This window comes from Octopus bimaculoides, chromosome 1, assembly GCF_001194135.2.
Source record: "Octopus bimaculoides isolate UCB-OBI-ISO-001 chromosome 1, ASM119413v2, whole genome shotgun sequence".
NCBI classification, from domain to species: Eukaryota; Metazoa; Mollusca; class Cephalopoda; order Octopoda; family Octopodidae; genus Octopus; species Octopus bimaculoides.
In genome coordinates this window covers 110,784,455-110,802,505 of record NC_068981.1, presented here as the reverse complement: position 1 = coordinate 110,802,505, position 18,051 = coordinate 110,784,455, and the positions used below count along the sequence as shown (strand labels likewise).

Sequence of the window (18,051 nt, the reverse complement as noted above, 5' to 3'; positions counted from 1 at the left end):
CCAACCCATGCTAGCATGGAAAGCGGACGTTAAATGATGTTGATGATGATGATGATACAGGGTGACCAAAAAAAAAAAAATGGTAACTTTAGAAAAATCCAACAAAAACAGGAAAAATCCAAATCAAACAAAAAAATTTTATTGACAGAAAGTAAACAACTTGCCTTTTAATAATCAGTAATCCAAAGTATTAATGTCTCTTCTACATATGCATTCTGTCAATCTGCTGTTGTGATTCCCTATTGCTTGGTGCAACATCTTAGTGCAACCACGAATTTCATTTTGAACTCTTTGTTTCAGTTCATCCCGTGTCCTTGACCAAACCATGTAGACCCGACTCTTAAGATAGCCCACAAGAAAAACAATCACAAATGGACAAATCTGGTGATCTTGAGGACCAGAGAATGTCACCGAATCTTGAGATGATACAGTTACCAAACAAATCTTGCACAACTGCCATTGATTGCCTTGTAGTGTGCAATGTTGCACCATCCTATTGTAGTGTGCAATAGTGTAAAGTTGTGGAAAATTGTTCAATGCAGGTGCAACAAATGATTGCAGCATCTCTACAAATCAATCAAAAGTGACAGTTGTTGCGATTCCCTCTTCATTTGCCAAAAAGTAAGCTCTGATGGCCCCATGTGACAAAATTGCACACCAGACCGTCACCTTGCTGCTGCATGAAGGATGTTCATGAAGTTCTTTGGGGTTGCTGTCTGCCCAGTAAAGATAGCTCTGCTTGTTCACATAACCTGTGAGATGAAAATGAGCCTCATCTGACATCCACAGCTTGTCTAGAAATTTGTTGTTCTCATTTATGCGTTCTGTAATTTTTTGACAGAATTCTAATTGCAATTGGTGATTATTTTCCTTCAGTTCTTGCATGATATGCAGCTTGTACAGATGAAATTTTAAGTCAAAATTGAGAATCTGGCAAATACTCTCTCAGGACACCCTTACTGCAGCTGCTTGCTTATGAGCTGAACAATGTGGGCTCTGTACGACTGAAACATGGAAAGCCTCGATATTCTGTGGAGTATGAACACTTCTTGGTCATTCTGTCGGTTTCTTTTTCAGAACCAATCCAGTCTCTTCAAAGTTTTTAATCCACATTTTTATTGCATATTTCAAGGGAACTTGACCATGATGCACTAACTGAGATGATGTTAGAACTCATGCTGTGTACCTTCCAAACTATCATTGATTTTGTAGGTATTTTTATGGTGAAAGCACACTGTTGACCATTCCACTGATTCAGGATTACCAAATTGCAAGGTTGTTTCTGCATGAAGCTCACTGTACTACAGTGCCTCCAAATGTACAGTACTACATGGCTGCCATTACACATTTCAAAAGTTGCTGTTTTATTTGTTTAATAGTTGTCAATCAATTTTTTTTGGGTGGATTTGGATTTTTCCTATTTTTGTAGGGTTTTTCAAAAATTCACATTTTGGTGGGGTCACCCTGTACATACACAGGCATACAAACACACACACATATCTTCTGTCCTCTCTTTGTCAATTGTAATTTTTGCTATCCTGTCGCCCTCCTCCTATATACCCATGCTTCACCACTCACTACATTCCCCCTTTTCCCTCCATCCTCCTCCTTTTGCACTTTCATGAATTCCCTACTCACACTCTGAACAATCCGCTACCATTCTATTTATATATTCACATCCTTGTACCTTGAGGGAATGCACTGGCACATTGCCATCATCTCTGTCACTCTGGTATGGCCCACCCTTCTCATTTAGTGTGAAAACCAACATCCTCAGGATTTTTTATCGGGTCTTTGAGAAGTGTGGTTAGTATTATAACAGAATCCAATAGGTTGAAACTAGCTAAATATAATACATGAACCTGCCTGGGAGAAAATGGGAAATGCTGGGGTACCGCATGAGTTAACATCAACCAAGACTGGTCCAAGTGAATATGCAATGGGGGAATTTTCACAGGAAGTGGGGGATTATTGCGAACACAACAGATCCAAGCGGGTCTGGACCCAGCATCCTACGTTACACAAACCAGGCATGCATCCCACCCAAAATGTAAATTCAGAACTGTGGACTGACCCTGGACAGGCAATGCAAACATACTGATGCAGTATATAAATGTTAGGTAATGACACAGAATAGTAGTTAATATTCAAAGACGAAACTCTGCCAAATCAGACTGGAGCCTGGTGTTGCCATCCGGTTTCACCAGTCCTCAGTCAAATCGTCCAACCCATGCTAGCATGGAAAGCGGACGTTAAACGATGATGATGATGATGATGATGAAATGACAATGACCACATCTTTGTGGCTGGTGATTTCAATGGGCTTGTTCGATAGCAGCCAGGTATCTTCTATGGTGTACATGAAAGTCATGCAAGTGGTTCCTGAAATAAAGAGGGGACAAGACTACAGGAGTTCTGAGATGCGAATAACCTAATGATCTGCAACACCAACTTCAGGAAGCCAGCCATTCACCTGATAACCTATCAATTGGGTTACCATGCTAGCAAGATTCATTACATTCTCACAGACAGGGAAATACATGGTTGCTCATAAATGCAAAGACCTTCTCTGGTGAAGAATGTACCCCACCCCGCACTCCCACACAAACTGGTCACAAATGACTTTAGCCTTCAGGCCAGAAGGATTCCAAGAAGCAGACCAATCTCGAAAAGAAGGGTTTGGAAGCTTAAGGATCCTTTTAAACATTTGGAGATTTAGCAACAGCCTAACTGAGAAATTTAATGAGAAGAAAGAGGAACTACAGACTTGTAACACAGAGGGCAACTGGGAGTTCCTGCAGGACACCTTGCTGAAAGCAACAGACCAAATCTGTGGTTGGAGGAAAGTCCCAACCAGACCTAGGGTGACATGGTGGTGGAATGATGTTGTAGATAAGACCATTAGAGCAGAGAAACAGGACTGGAAGAGAGAACTATATCAGGTAACTAAGAGGGAGGCTAAAAGACAGGTTTACCTAGCCAAGGGAGAAGCAGAAAGGAGGAAGTTTGCCAATGCTCTGCAACATGAAGACCAGAGGCTTGAAGTGTTCCAGATTGCAAAACAGTGTGTCAGAGAAAATCATGATGTGGTAGGAGAGGAATGTGTTCACATGGATGATGGCTCACTTGCAGTTAGCTATTCTGCAAAGAAGGAGCTTGGACGTGCCATTATGAAAGGTTGCTAAATGTAGAGAATGCATGGGAGAAGAAGAGGTTGCCTAATGTGGCTGGCTATTTGAATCGATAGTATCTTAGTAAATAAAGCAATTAAGGATATGAAGACAAGGAAAGCTTCTGGCTCATAGGGAATCAAGGCTGACATGCTTAAAATATCTGGCAGTGTGGGATACCACCTGGTCACTCATACAGTTTAATTAGGTTGTCCATGAGGGAATCATACCCAATGATTGGTGTAGCAACATTATAGTCAGCTGCTACAAAGGCAAAGGTGGTGCTCTATACAGGAATAATTACTTAGGCATGAAATTGCTGGACCAGGTGATGAAAGTTACAGAAAGGGTCATAGCTCAATTAATTAGAAAGAGAGTTAGCATAGATGAGATGCAGTTTGGATTTGTGCCAGAGAGAAGCACCACCAATGATATCTTTCTGGTGAGACAACTGCAGGAGAAATACTTGGCCAAAAATAAATCTCTGTATTTGGCTTTTGTTGACATGGAGAAAGCCTTTGACAGGGTCCCCAGCTCCCTCATCTGGTGGGCAATGTGGAAGTTAGGGATAGATGAGTGGTTTAGTAAGGTGCAAGTTGCTAATTAGTATAGCAAAGAATTTAGTGTACAAGTAGAAGTCCACCAGGATTCAGTTCTTAGCCCCCTCTTATTTATCATGGTCCTCCAAACTATATCTGAGGAATTTAAGACTGGCTGCCCTTGGGAGCTCCTCTATGTCAATAACTTTGTTCTTATTGCTGAACCACTACCAGAATTAGAGAAAAAATTTCAGGTACAGAAGCACAGATCAGAATCAAAGGGCCCTAGAGTTAATTTAGCAAAGACCAAAGCATTGATAAATTTGAAAACAGACAAATCACAGAGCCCTTCAAGGAGATTGCTTTGTTCAATACATAGAAAATGTGTCGGGAGAAACACTATTAGGTGTACCCAGTGAAGGGTATGGACATATAAGAGATGCAGCAGTATCATTAGAAGACTAACATAGAAAGTAGTCTTTACATGTGGCAGATGTACAGGTATATCAACCCTTTAGTGTTCAAACCGGCCGTAACCGGCCAAAATGAATTCCCTTTTATTTGTTCAAACCGGCCATATCCGAAAGCTCTACGAAATCACTAAAAAAATAAACAAATCACGTTATTGAATTCTCATAGCTTTGAGATAATGCAAGATGAAGCCTTTCCCGCCTATATTCAAGTATAAATACTGTGAAATTTTTTAGACCACATGGTTTTTTCAACGTTTGAAGAGAAGTCTGTACCTTATTTGTGAAAGAAATGGCGTCAGCAAGTAGCGATTCCGATTTTGAAGGCTTTACAATTGATGATATTGAAAATATCAATGAAAACAAAAAAGTATTTTGTCTTCGGATGAATCTGATATCGATATCAGTGATTATTCGTCGGACGAGGAAGAGTTTAATAACGGAAGTGAAGAAAATGAAAGTGATGAAAATGATAGCGTAAACATGGCAACATGGTCAAAAATCACAACACCGACCACTATTTCTGATTTTACAGAAAACACTGGTCCACAACATAATTTACCTCCTGATGCTCAACCATTAGACTATTTTTTTTAAATTTCTACCTGAAAGGTTCTTTGAAAATGTTGCGGAGGAAACTAACAAATATGTGCAACATTTAATTACTGTTCGTGGAAGGAACGATCCACTATGGCAGCCAACAACTACTGCGGAAATGAGAGCATTTTTCACAATCAACATTATGTTTGGTGTGAAACAGCTTCCTCGACTGTGGAACTATTGGAGTCCCGATGTAAGGTATGGCGATCCATATATTTCGAGTATAATGCCCAAGATGAGGTATTCGAAAATATCTCAGTATTTGTATTTGACTGATTTTGAAAATGCCCCCAACAAAAACGACCCAAACTACGATCCCCTATACAAAGTACGTCTTGTAAATAATTATAGAACTGTGTATCTACCTGGGAAAAATCTCAGTGTAGATGAAGCCATGATAAGCTATAAGGGCAGAGTACATTTTCGGCAGTACATGCCTGCCAAACCTACTAAATGGAGGATCAAGGTATGGGAAGTTTGTGAATCGGAGACAGGTTACTGTGTAAACTTCGATGTTTACACAGGTAAAAAATATAATGGTAACAGACCGCATGGATTGAGACATGATGTAGTGTGATCCCTTACTGAACCATTTCACCATCAGCACCGACACCTCTATTTCGACCGGTTTTTTTCGTCAGTGACTTTGGCGGAAAATCTTGCGTGTGTAAGTACTTACATGTGTAGTACTGCTATGGGAAACCGTAAAGGTTTACCCTGTGAAATGAAAACAAAATTAAAAAATAGAGTGGACATTTTACAGATGCAAAAAGAAGATCTGCTAATTACTGCATATAAAGACAAAAGACAGATTTTATTTCTGTCTTCTAATGAACAACCTGGTGTTGGTGCTGACGGGAAACCCCTCGTGAATATTTGTTATAACAAATATATGGGTGGGGTTGATAAATCCGACCAATATCGGGCATATTACCCAGTTGGTCGACCTGGGAAGAAATGGTGGAGGTACATTTTGTGGTTTTTAGTGAATTTAACTATAGTAAATTCATATATTGTATATGTAAAAAGCCACAAAGTACCTCCGCCACCAAAAGACTACGACCATTTGAAATTTTGGGTTGACATCGCATCTCAGTTACGTGAGGGCTTTTCTTCTAGAAAGCACAGAACTGGGAGAAAAGCAAAATTAACTGGGTGGATGTCAACAGAGAAAATATTGACTTCCATCAAGTCGAAAAAATAAATGAGAGAAAAAAAGTTTGCAGACTGTGTTCGCTGCAAAAAAGAAAAACTGCGAAAGGATATCAGGTCGAGACCTCATATATGTGCTCCTTGTGTAAAGGGTGCTTTAGGCAGTTTCATGACAGAAATATGTCATAACTGTATTATTTTGTAAGTATATTATTTTATACATTCTTTTTCATTTTATTATAAATAATATGTGAAAGTGAGAACTACATATTAATTTTCAGTATGTTACACACCTGTATTCACCTTTGCCTCACCTGTTAATGAGATTTTTTTATTAGATGCATTCTGTTATGTAAATGAATTTGTTAAATTGTATACAAGTGCATAGCCAATGGTATATTGACTAGTAAAAGAGTTTTGTACTTTATTTTCAATGATAACGTTTAAATGAAATATAGAAAAAAAGTAAAATCTTCTATCGATTACACCTGTATTTTAATTAATTCAAACTAATGTACCTCATCCTGAAAAATGTAAAATTGTTGGCGGTTGATATCTGGGATCATTTTAGCAGCAAACCAAGCAGGTAAGATGTATTAAGAATATGAATTTTAGTGTTTATTCCTAATGTTATTGTTTTTACACCTGTTAATTAAATTTACCTGCCCATAAAAGTCAAATTTAGTCAGAAAGATCAGCTAAAATTACGTAATTATAAACCACTGACATATAAGCACCCATTTACAAAATTTCAATTCTGTATGTAGAAAATTAACAAAGTTACAAGCAAATATTGTGGACATCCCACTTGAACCTGAATAAATCAAAATTAATGTGAAAAGATAAGCATTGCATTTGACAAATTAATCTGAACACTAAAGGGTTAAACACCAGGAATACACAAAAAAAAGACTCCCTCAAATGTCAGTGGGGGGTTCTTGGAAGTAGTAGACAATTTCTGTTACTTAAGTGACAAAGTTAGTAGTGGGGAAAGTTGTTCCTAAAGCGTAGCTGCTAGAATAAGATTAGGCTGAGTGAAGTTCAGCTCCAACATTCAGTCATCAGAAGTGAGGTAAGTGTAAAAGCCAAACTCACTAACTTAAACTCAGTGTTCATGCTTACCTTTACCTATAGTCACGAATCTCGGTTAATGATTAAAAGAATGCAACCAGGAATACAAGCAGCTGAGAGGATTCTTCCAAAAGGTCTATGGAGAGACATTACTCAATAGAGTGCATAGCTGAGAGATCAGAGAGATGCTCCAGATAGAGCTGCTACATCTTCGAACTGAGAGATCACAGCTCCAATACTATGAACATGTGGGAAGAATGACTTAGGAAAGAATCATTGGATAGGTTTTACAAGCAAAACTAACCAGTAGAAGACCCAGCAGGATCAACTGGAGATGGTTGCTACTGATAGAACCCTATAGAAGGCATACTTGAGAACTCTGTCTCCTCTGATGTTCCCAGAATTAAGTGAGTGAAGAGAATGAGATGAGATAAACTGCGTAATCTTTTCAGCTGATTTACTGACATGTTTTAGAAGTTTAAAATACCAAATATATTTTCTCTAGTTTTTTTGTTTATACTGTTACAGTCATACCTGTGTCTATATACACATACACAAACTCTGCATATGGGATGGCAGAATTTATTGAGCTTTAAACCTTGTATTTATTTACGTTTTTTATATGTCTGAGTTCAAACTTCACACAAGGTACAGTTTGCCTTCATCCATCTAAGATCGATAGAATAAGCACTGAGCTGATATAACTGACTAAACCCAAGAAGGTATGCCGCAGTATGCCCACAATCAAATAACAAGTAAAACAATAACAGTAAGAAAATCATTACCTTGACCAGTGGTTGGGTCACCATAGCTTCCTGGCTGACATAACTCACAATACTGACCCTTAGTATTATGATGACATTCTTCACAAATGCCAATACCCTTAGGACAAGCACTGTGGCCATTACAACCACAGCTGGTATTACATTCAGCTCCTGTCCAACCAATATCACATTGACATTTATAGTCTGGGGAACCAGAACATTTGCCATGAACACAATCATAGTAGCATCTGGAGATATAAAGCACGTATAAATATAAACAATTTCAATTAAAAGCACACCTGATCATTTTCACATTATGAATTATTACAACGGCTCCCAAGTATCTTTAACATAAGTTAGATAATCAAATTTGTTTTAATAAGAAATCATCTTAAGTTGGTAAAAACTGTAATCTAACAATGCAATGTTATCAGAAAAGCTGTATCCAATAATGCAATGTCATCAGAAAAAAGTTGCTATTTTTTTTGTTGTCTTAGTTTCATTTGTACATGCATGAGATGTTTAGCATAAATTCATACACAGTAGTACATTACAATTATTATGACCACCTGGATTACATGTTATAACAAAACAAAATTAAAAGCTAACAACACATGTACCAGTCAGAATACTACATTGAAATTAAATCATTTCTTTGATAGCTCATAACCAGCCAGGGCACAGAAACAAGGTCAAAATAGTAGGGAATATTAAAAAAAATTAGTGTTGTGGAGCAGATTTCAAGAAACAAATGGAAAAAGTTCAATTTATTTTTGGAGCCATACATCAATAACACAGACCACACACATCCATTTTTACTTCATTTTTTTCTTAACCTGAATGCAAGAATTCAAAATATCTTCAATACCTTTCTGTAACAGAGTAAAAATATATTTAGGAACTGTTGCTACACTTGAATTTTCAATGGTTCCTTTGTTAGCTTTTTATCAATTTTAATTCATTTTCATTTAACTTACATTGTTAACAGAGAATTAAACTATTAATTGTCATTTTCTCTTCCTCTTATTTTAACAGTAGATACCCTTAACTTTCCATAATGAAATTATTTGATACCAAAAATTAAAAACTGTATTTTAGTACACGTACAAATAAAAAGAAATTAGTATGCCACAGTATGCCCACAATCAAATAACAAGTAAAACAATAACAGTAAGAAAATCATTACCTTGACCAGTGGTTGGGTCACCATAGCTTCCTGGCTGACATAACTCACAATACTGACCCTTAGTATTATGATGACATTCTTCACAAATGCCAATACCCTTAGGACAAGCACTGTGGCCATTACAACCACAGCTGGTATTACATTCAGCTCCTGTCCAACCAATATCACATTGACATTTATAGTCTGGGGAACCAGAACATTTGCCATGAACACAATTATTTGAATAATAAAAGTAACAAAATTTTACTTACGTTTTCTTACACTGTTTGGTTCCATTAACTGCCACAAAGCCACGTTTGCACTTACATGTATAAGAATCTAAGGTGTTATAGCAAGTTGCATTTGGATGGCATTTATGGAGACCAAGTGTACATTCATTAACATCTGGCACAACCCCATAGGCCCAATGTGCAGATTCCTGTACAGAAATATTATGGTTCTCACTTATAACAGCTGCACAGATCCTACCAGAAGCTGGACCTAAGAAATATGGCAAAAATATAAAAATAATGGAAGCATAATTTACATTGTAATAAATAACAAGAAGCATTTAATTCTACTATTATTATAAGAGGACATTCAAAGTTATACTATCATCATCCAATCCTTTTAATGGTAACTTTTATGAACTTTCTAATGGTGGTTCATTAGTTAAAGAATTAGAAAACTAGCTAATACATTTTCTTCTTTAAATCCTGGCCATGATATTTTATAGTCTTCTTAATGATAAATTATGGCCACTTCTCAATCAAGATGAAATGCATCAAATTATAATCAAAATATATTTATTAATTTCTGAAATATCAGAATTTATGAAGCAGTATTTAAGTTTTAAAGAATTGTTCATTAACAAAAAATATTTTGGGGCCTAAAATGCAAAAAGACTAAAAACATTGCCAAAAAATATATATTTCAATATTTCTCTATTGAAAGAAATTATCCAATATTATTTTTCTCTCTACAATTATAGTCAGATACCAATAAGAGTAATTATTCCTGTAGACAGCTTATCAATTTACCTGTATTTTTAAAATATACAGCCGAATTTTGTTAGGTACAAAGATATTTTATGTTTTCAAAGATACTATATATATTGACAAAAATATATTTTATATTAAGAGTTTCTTCAATTCATTAGAAAGGAAAACAAAACCTAAAAGCATGAAGTAATTATACTGTGCACAAATGTTACAGTACAGAAAGGCAACTGAAATAGTAACCAAAGCTGTCTCCCAGAGTATAGGATGAGAAAGAAAAATAAATATGAGTATCAAAGGAAGCCTGATTCACAATAGCACAAAAAACAAGGGTAACAGAAGGTTATGCATTTTCAATAATTTTGATTGCAGGGATAAAAATGATGGCAACAACTATGGTGATGATCAATAATAATAATACTTTTGAATTTTGGTACAAGGCCAGCAGTTTCAGGGAAGGGAGTAAGTTGATTACATTGAGCCCAGTGCACGACTGATACTTATTTTATCAACCCCGAAAGGATGAAAAGCAAAGTCTATAGTATAGTATAATATATAATGCAGAAGAACCTTGTAGGAAATAAGGGTTTCTAATTTAGGCACAAAACCAACAATTTTGAGGGGAGGGGCTTAATTAATATCATTGACTCCAGTGTTTGACTAGGATTTTATTTTATCAATGCTGGAGAGAGAGATGAAAGGCAAAGTTGACCTCATCGGAATTTGAACTGAGAACACAGAGAACCAGAAGAAACACTGCAAGGCATTTTCTCTAACACTCTAGCAGTTCTACAAGCTTGCTGCTTCAAGGGAAGGAATGTCTAGTTTAAGTTCATTTCCAGCCCAAACAGCTGTTGACAAATATAGTCAAAACTATTTGAAACATTAGGCTTTATATAGGGTGTCCCAAAACTCACTGATGGGTTTCAATTTTTAATAACTTCCTTAACTTTACAAATAAATGCATGAAATTTTGATACAATATAAAGGACATAATGGAAATTAATATGCACAAGTCAAATTTTGCAACACCATTACATCATCATCATCATCATGTAACGTCTGCTTTCCATGCTAGCATGGGTTGGACGATTTGAGTGAGGACTGGTGAACCAGATGGCTACACTAGGCTCCAATCTGATTTGGCAGTTTCTACACAGCTGGATGCCCTTCCTAATGCCAACCACTCCGACAGTGTAGTGGGTGCTTTTACGTGCCACCGGTACTGGCAACAGCCATGCGGTACTGGCAACGGCCATGCTCAAAATGGCATATTTTATGTGCCACCTGCACAGGAGCCAGTCCAGTGGCACTGACAACAACCTCACTCGAATGTCTTTTCACGTGCCAGGAAGGCGACACTGGTAACGATCACGCTCAAATGGTGTTATTTACATGCCACTGGCACGGAAGCCAGACAGCTGCTCTGGCAATGATCACACTTGTACAGGTGCCATCACAATTTAGCTTTTACTTGCCCCAACAGGTTTTCGAAAGCCGAGTTTAGTGTCCAATAAAGGAGACGTTGGCATGAGTGCCAGTTGTCGAATTTAGTTCGATTTCGATTTCACTTGCCTCAACAGGTCTTCGCAAGCAGAGTTTAGTGTCCAATGAAGGAAAGGTACGCATAAGTTGGCTGGCTACTCTCCTGGCAGAGGCCTTGGATTATGGTCTCACTTGGCTTGCCGAGTCTTCTCATGCACAGCATATTTCCAAAGGTCTCTGTCGGAAGTCATTGCCTCGGTAAAGCCTAATGTTCAAAGGTCGTGCTTCACCACCTCATCCTAGGACTTCCTGGGTCTACCTCTTCCAAAGGTTCCCTCAACCGCTAGGGTGTGGCACTTTTTCACACAGCTATCCTCATCCATTCTTGCCACATGACCATACCAGCGCAATTGTCTCTCTTGCACACCACAACTGATCCTTCTTAGGATCAACTTTTCTCTCAAGGTACTTACACTCTGTCACGTATGCACACTGACATTACACATCTATCGGAGCATACTGGCTTCAATCATATATGAAAAATGACATCACTTACATGGCTGCCATTTTTGGCTTCACGCATTCATGCTCTTTCCAAAACTTGTCACCATAACATCCTCAAGAGCTTCAGACCCCACTTCTCTGATTTCTCTATTGATGTTCTCCTTCAGTTGCACCAGGGTCTCCGGTTTGTTGACATGAACCCTCTCTTTCAAGTATCCCCACAAGAAAAATCCAGGTTAGTCAAGTTAGTGGAATGTGAAGGCCAATTGACATTGCCGTAACAGGAGACTATTCTCTCTCTAAAGCACTGCCATAGCAACTGCATTGTTTCTTTTGCAGTATGAGCAGTTGCCCCATCTTGCTGGAACCATGTGTGAAGTCTATTTTGAATAGCCTTCACATTCCCGAGGCTTGACTAGTTCAGATTTTTTCTTGTGGGGATACCTGAAAGAGAGGGTTTACATCAACAAACCAGAGACCCTGGTGCAACTAAAGAACATCAATAGAGAAATCAGAGAAGTAGGGTCTGAAACTTTTGAGGGTGTTATGGTACAAGTTTTGGAAAGAGCACAGGCATGCAAAGCCAAAAATGGCTGCCATTTAAGTGATGTCATTTTTCATATGTGATGTATTGGTGTTGCAAAATTTCATGCATTTATTTGTAAAGATCAGGAAGATATTAAAAATTAAAACCCATCAGTAACTTTTGGGACACTCTGTATTAGAATAAGGAAAATGAGGCTAAAAAAACAAAGATTTTTCTTTCAATATATGTAATAACACATTTAAAAAATTTAGTTGGACGATGAAATTTTTACATACTTCTAGCTATTTTTTAGATCAATGTTTGGAATAGATTATTTAGATTTTATTAAACCTGCATTTCATAATTAAAAGAGAAAAACAATGTTAGTAATGCATCTACAGAAATAAAATTTTTCCATCTTGTAATAGTAAAAATAAATTGGTAAAATAGCCATTTTTCAGATTCCACCCACTTTGTGGAGTAGTTGCTGCAAATAAGGGACTCAAATGCTTAAGGGGTATACTATTATTATTGGTTTAATTAGTGTTTCAGGCATGTTTATAAGAATTAAATTAGTCTGATATATTGTTAAGTTCATCATACAACATTTGGAGTGTAATTGTATTGACAGTTAAATGGAACTAGATTTATATCAGTATCATCATGGGCTGGACAGTTTGACTGATAACTGATAAGCTGGGGAGCTGCACCAAGTTTCAATCTGATTAGGCTTGGTTTCTACAGCTAGACGACCTTCCTAATGCCAACCACTCCAAGAGTGTAGTGGGTGCTTTTTAAGTGCCATTGGCAGGGGTACCATTGACATGACACCGGCATCAGCCACAACTATGATCTCACTTGGCTTGACAGATCTTCACAAGCACAATATATTGCCAACGGTTATGGTCACCTGTCACTGCCTCCATGAGGCCCAACACTCAAACGATGCTTTTCCTGTGCCACCGGTACGGGTACCAGTCAGACAGCACTGGCTTTGGCCACAAGTACGATTTCACTTAGCTTGATAGGTCTTCTCAAGCACAGCATATCACTCAACATTTGAAGGGTTCTTTTTACATGCCAGTTATGCAACACTGGCATCGGCCACAACTACAATCTCACTTGGCTTGACAGGTCTTCTCAAGCACAGCATATCACAAAGATCTTGATCACTTGTCACTACCTCTGTGAGGCCCAACACCCCATGTCTCCCTGGGTCTACCTTTTACACAGGTTCCCTCCACCATTAGAGTGCAGCACTTTTTTACACATCTGTCCTCGCCCACACACATCACATGACCATACAGTACATGCACTGTACATGTGATTTATGTAAAAGTTGAAGATGCATAGTCATATTCACCCATACATGTTTCTACTATCCTGCTATAGGTAGTATCTTATCATTAAAGTAAATTTTAAATAATTTATCTGGTAAACTGTAAATATTATAGTGATGTAAACCTGCGGTTAATACAATATCTCAAAACTGTTTTTAATCTTTAATTACACTGAAAGAGTAAATTCGGATTTAGGAAGAGGGGATGAATAGCTATACACTCTTTTCTAAATCCACATTAACAAGTATATACAAAGTTTAAATGTTATGACTCATTAAGGCAAAAGATTGAGAGTTTTTATAAAGTTTTTATATATCAAATGATAGTTATTATCATATCCATATTTGAATACAGGGGTAAATTTTGCAAGTGCTATTTTGGATGACTCTACTGAATATCTGAGTAAATATTTAATTATAAAGTCTAACTTATATGGATAATGGTTTATATTTCTTGCATAATGAGTACTTTTTAACTTCAGATTTGAAGTAGAATATTAAAAACTTGAGATTACAAATAACCTATTAAATTTGCTCTAAGTGAGAAAAATCTTTCGAAGGTTGTGGAACCTTCTAATTTGAAATAATTTGAAACTATTGTTTTCATAGCAGACCCAGGAAGACATGGGACAAGGTGGGGAAGCATGATCTTTGAATGTTGGGTCTCACAGAGGTGATGAAAAGTGATTGTAACCTTTGGCAATTTACTGTGCTTTAGAAGACTTGTCAAGTCAAGTGAAATCATAGTTGTGGCTGATGCTGGTAACACATAAAAGCACCTGTGCTGGTGACACATAAAAACACCCATGCATGACACATAAGCAACACCCAATTCTCGAGTGGTTGGCATTTGGAAGGGCATCCACCCATAGAAACCAAGCCAAGATTAGACTGGAACATGGTGCAGCTCTCTCGCTTATAAACCATCTAACTAATGCCAGTATGGAAAGTGGATGATGATGATATTTCATTCATGAAAAGAACATCACTGTTGATACTGTTGTGTAGCTCTGATTGAGCGTTTCTACGGTATTACATAATAAAAAAACACTGTTGTATAATTAACCTTACTTGGCGTCTGAGTCAGTTTTAAGTGCAAAGCACTCTGGGCAAGTGTCGAGTATAGCTCTAGGCTGGCTAATGCCTTCTGAGTGAATTTGGTAGATGGAAACTGTGTGAAATCCCATTGTATGTATATGTATGCATAAATATGTGTGTCTTTGTGTTTGTGATAGTCCCCCACCTCTGCTTGACAGCTAGTATCGTTTATGCCCCTGGCGAAAAAGAGACCAGACTTTGAAAGAATTAGTATAGAGATTGATTTGATCAACAAAACATTTCAGTGTGGTGCCCCAGCATGGCCAGAATTCAATGACTGAAACAAGTAAAAGGTAACAGAAGAATCCACAAATCCAAGGCCCCAAATATTCCATACTTCTAACTGACTGAGCACCACACTATGTACTCCAATATAAGTGAAATGAAATACTGCAGTCTGGGCATATCACATTTCCTTCACTGCACAGTCTGTACCTACATTCCAGTAAGTTTTAGTGGTGGCCATGGCAAAAGTAACCAAAATGGACTTAGAGCAAGAGTTGTGCACTTATCTCTAGAGATAAACATCCCAATTAATGCTTGTAACTACAAAGTTTATTGATGAAGCGATAAGTTTTGTATGTCATGTTTTGGCATTCAAATAGTATTCCAAGGAATTGTAGGAGTTTGATTAATTCATTAAGCCCTTATCATGAGATATCCTCTGACAGCTAAAATGGTATTGTGCCCTAATAACCAGATTACTCAAAAATCTAAAAATTTTTGCTGAGAGCTAATCTCAAGATTCTTGTGACTGTCCCCTTCTACATAAAATTTAATTTCAATGGTTTATAGTGCTAATTGCCATATAAGTTTCTTACAATAATGAACCAAAAAACATTTTACAATTGTTCTTAGTAACTTTTTCCCAGCAATTTTACCACATATAATTTGAATAATTCAACCTCTTCTTTACTTTTGAAAATTATGCACATGTTATACAACTTAGTTCTGAAGACGAATTTAAAGGCTATGACTCGTTCAGTAACTTTCATAACTTGGTCAGTAATTTGACACCTCTGTAATTATATCTTCCTAAGGCATTTCCTTTACTCTTGTAATAGTTGACCATGATGCTGCTACACCAATCATTGGGTGTGATACCCTCATGTATGACCTGATTAACTATACAAGTGACTAGGCCATAGCGTACACTGCCAGATGTTTAAGCGTTCAGAGGTAATTCCTGATGGAGTAGGGAGTTTTCTAATCTTCATATTCTTAAGAGCTTTATATATCACATTGCTCACAACACACATGGCTGGACCTTCTCTCAAGTTCACAATAGGAAAACTCTCTTTCTCCCATACTTTCTCCACACTTAATAACCTTTCATAACAGCACTCCCATGCTAGCATGCCATCATCTCACCACACACACTTCTCTCTCACAACATCTTGATTTTCTCTGGTCACTGCCTTGCAATCTGGAACACCTCACGGCTTTGGTCCTCTCCTTTTGCTAAATAGACCTGCCTCCTAACTTCTTCTCCAGCTGCCTGGTAAAATTTTCAGCTGCCCCTATTGTTCCACACCTTCCAAGTCAGCCCTTTCACTTTTTTTGCTCTGTCTACTTCCCTATTCCACCACAACATCAACCTTCATCTAGCATGAATTTTGCACCAGCCATAAATTTTATCTATAGCCCTCAGTAGATTGTCTCTGAAGAACTTCCAATTGTCCACTTTGTTATATGTCTCTATTTCCATCTTCTTTTTGTCATATATGTGTATGTGTGTGTATAAATCTGAGTGTGTAAGCATGTATGTGTAAGTAGAAACAATGTAGAAGCTAATAATGTGTGTGTGTTTGTGTATGCATACAGCATACATGTACACACGATGGTTGTGCACTCATGACTGAAGAAAACTAACCATTCAAAACACTGTGCGCTCAGACAAATTTATACTTTACACTTGTGGCTCAACTGGTGGCTAATAAGCTCAGCTCTTGATAAACATATACATCCACAAATATTGCAGACCAAGCTTCCCCCATTCACTACACTGGTAGTGCATTTTCGAGCAGCTCACTTAAATTCTATATGAGAAATGCAAGCTTTTTCAAAAATATTCATTCCTTCCTTTGCTTGCTTTCTCCATTGGTGACAATGAGAAGCATTGCTTTCCCAACTAATTGCCCATATTTCAGATGCCTTCAATGAGGGTTTATGCAATCCTTAAACCATAGTCTTGATTTACGCAAAGAAGTTCGCTATATAGCATCTATTTAGAGATCCTCTGATCATTCATCCAAAGATGTCAAGTCCAACATAAACGGTGCTTATATACCAATACCTCAATGCTCAGGACATTGGTTCCTCTCAAAACTTCTTTCTGTGTCTGGAGTCCACATGGACCAGCGAACATTCAGAATATGTCTCAGACATCTCTGATGGAAGTGTTCAAGGATCCTTATATGATACCCGTAAAGGGTCCATGTCACACATGAGTAAAGGAGCTACATCAGCACACACACACACACACACACACACACATACACATACACAGTACATATCAACTTTTGTTCACCTTGTGTGTGAGATTGCATATCTATGTGTGTGCTTACATTTATGCTCCTCAAAACCAGAGATGTTATTGATGTACCATAACACGCTGGTTCAATAAATACACATTGATAAAATAAATACCAGACTTTAAAATAATTACTGGCATCAATTTGATCAACTAAACCCTTGATGACAGTACCTTATTTTGGTTGCAATCCAATAACCAGTAATAGACTAAATAAATAAAAGATTATATATACCATAAATAGGCGTAGGAGTGGCTGTGGTAAGTAGCTTGCTTACAAACCACATGGTTCCAGGTTCAGTCCCACTGCATGGCACCTTGGGCAAGTGTCTTCTTCTATAGCCTCAAGTTGACCAAAGCCTTGTGAGTGGATTTGGTAGATGGAAACTGAAAGAAGCCTGTCATATATGTGTATATATATATGTATGTGTGTGTATATGTTTGTGTGTCTGTGTTTGTCCCCCCAACATCACTTGACAACCGATGCTGGTGTGTTTACGTCCCCATAACTTAGCGGTTCGGCAAAAGAGACCGATAGAATAAGTACTAGGCTTACAAAGAATAAGTCCTGGAGTCGATTTGCTCGACTAAAGGCGGTGCTCCAGCATGGCCACAGTCAAATGACTGAAACAGGTAA

General features: G+C 37.5%; 1 protein-coding gene across 1 annotated transcript in view; it reads right to left on the bottom strand.

The window, feature by feature from the left end:
* The window catches only part of LOC106877988 (multiple epidermal growth factor-like domains protein 8), a 575,983-nt gene that overhangs the window by 437,109 nt on the left and 120,823 nt on the right, over positions 1-18,051 (bottom strand). Inside the window, exons 9-10 of the mRNA XM_052968134.1 lie at positions 9,204-9,432; positions 7,788-8,014 (exon numbers count right to left, since the gene is read on the bottom strand). Coding sequence (XP_052824094.1) covers positions 7,788-8,014; positions 9,204-9,432 — 456 coding nt within the window. The remainder of the gene's footprint in view (positions 1-7,787; positions 8,015-9,203; positions 9,433-18,051) is intronic.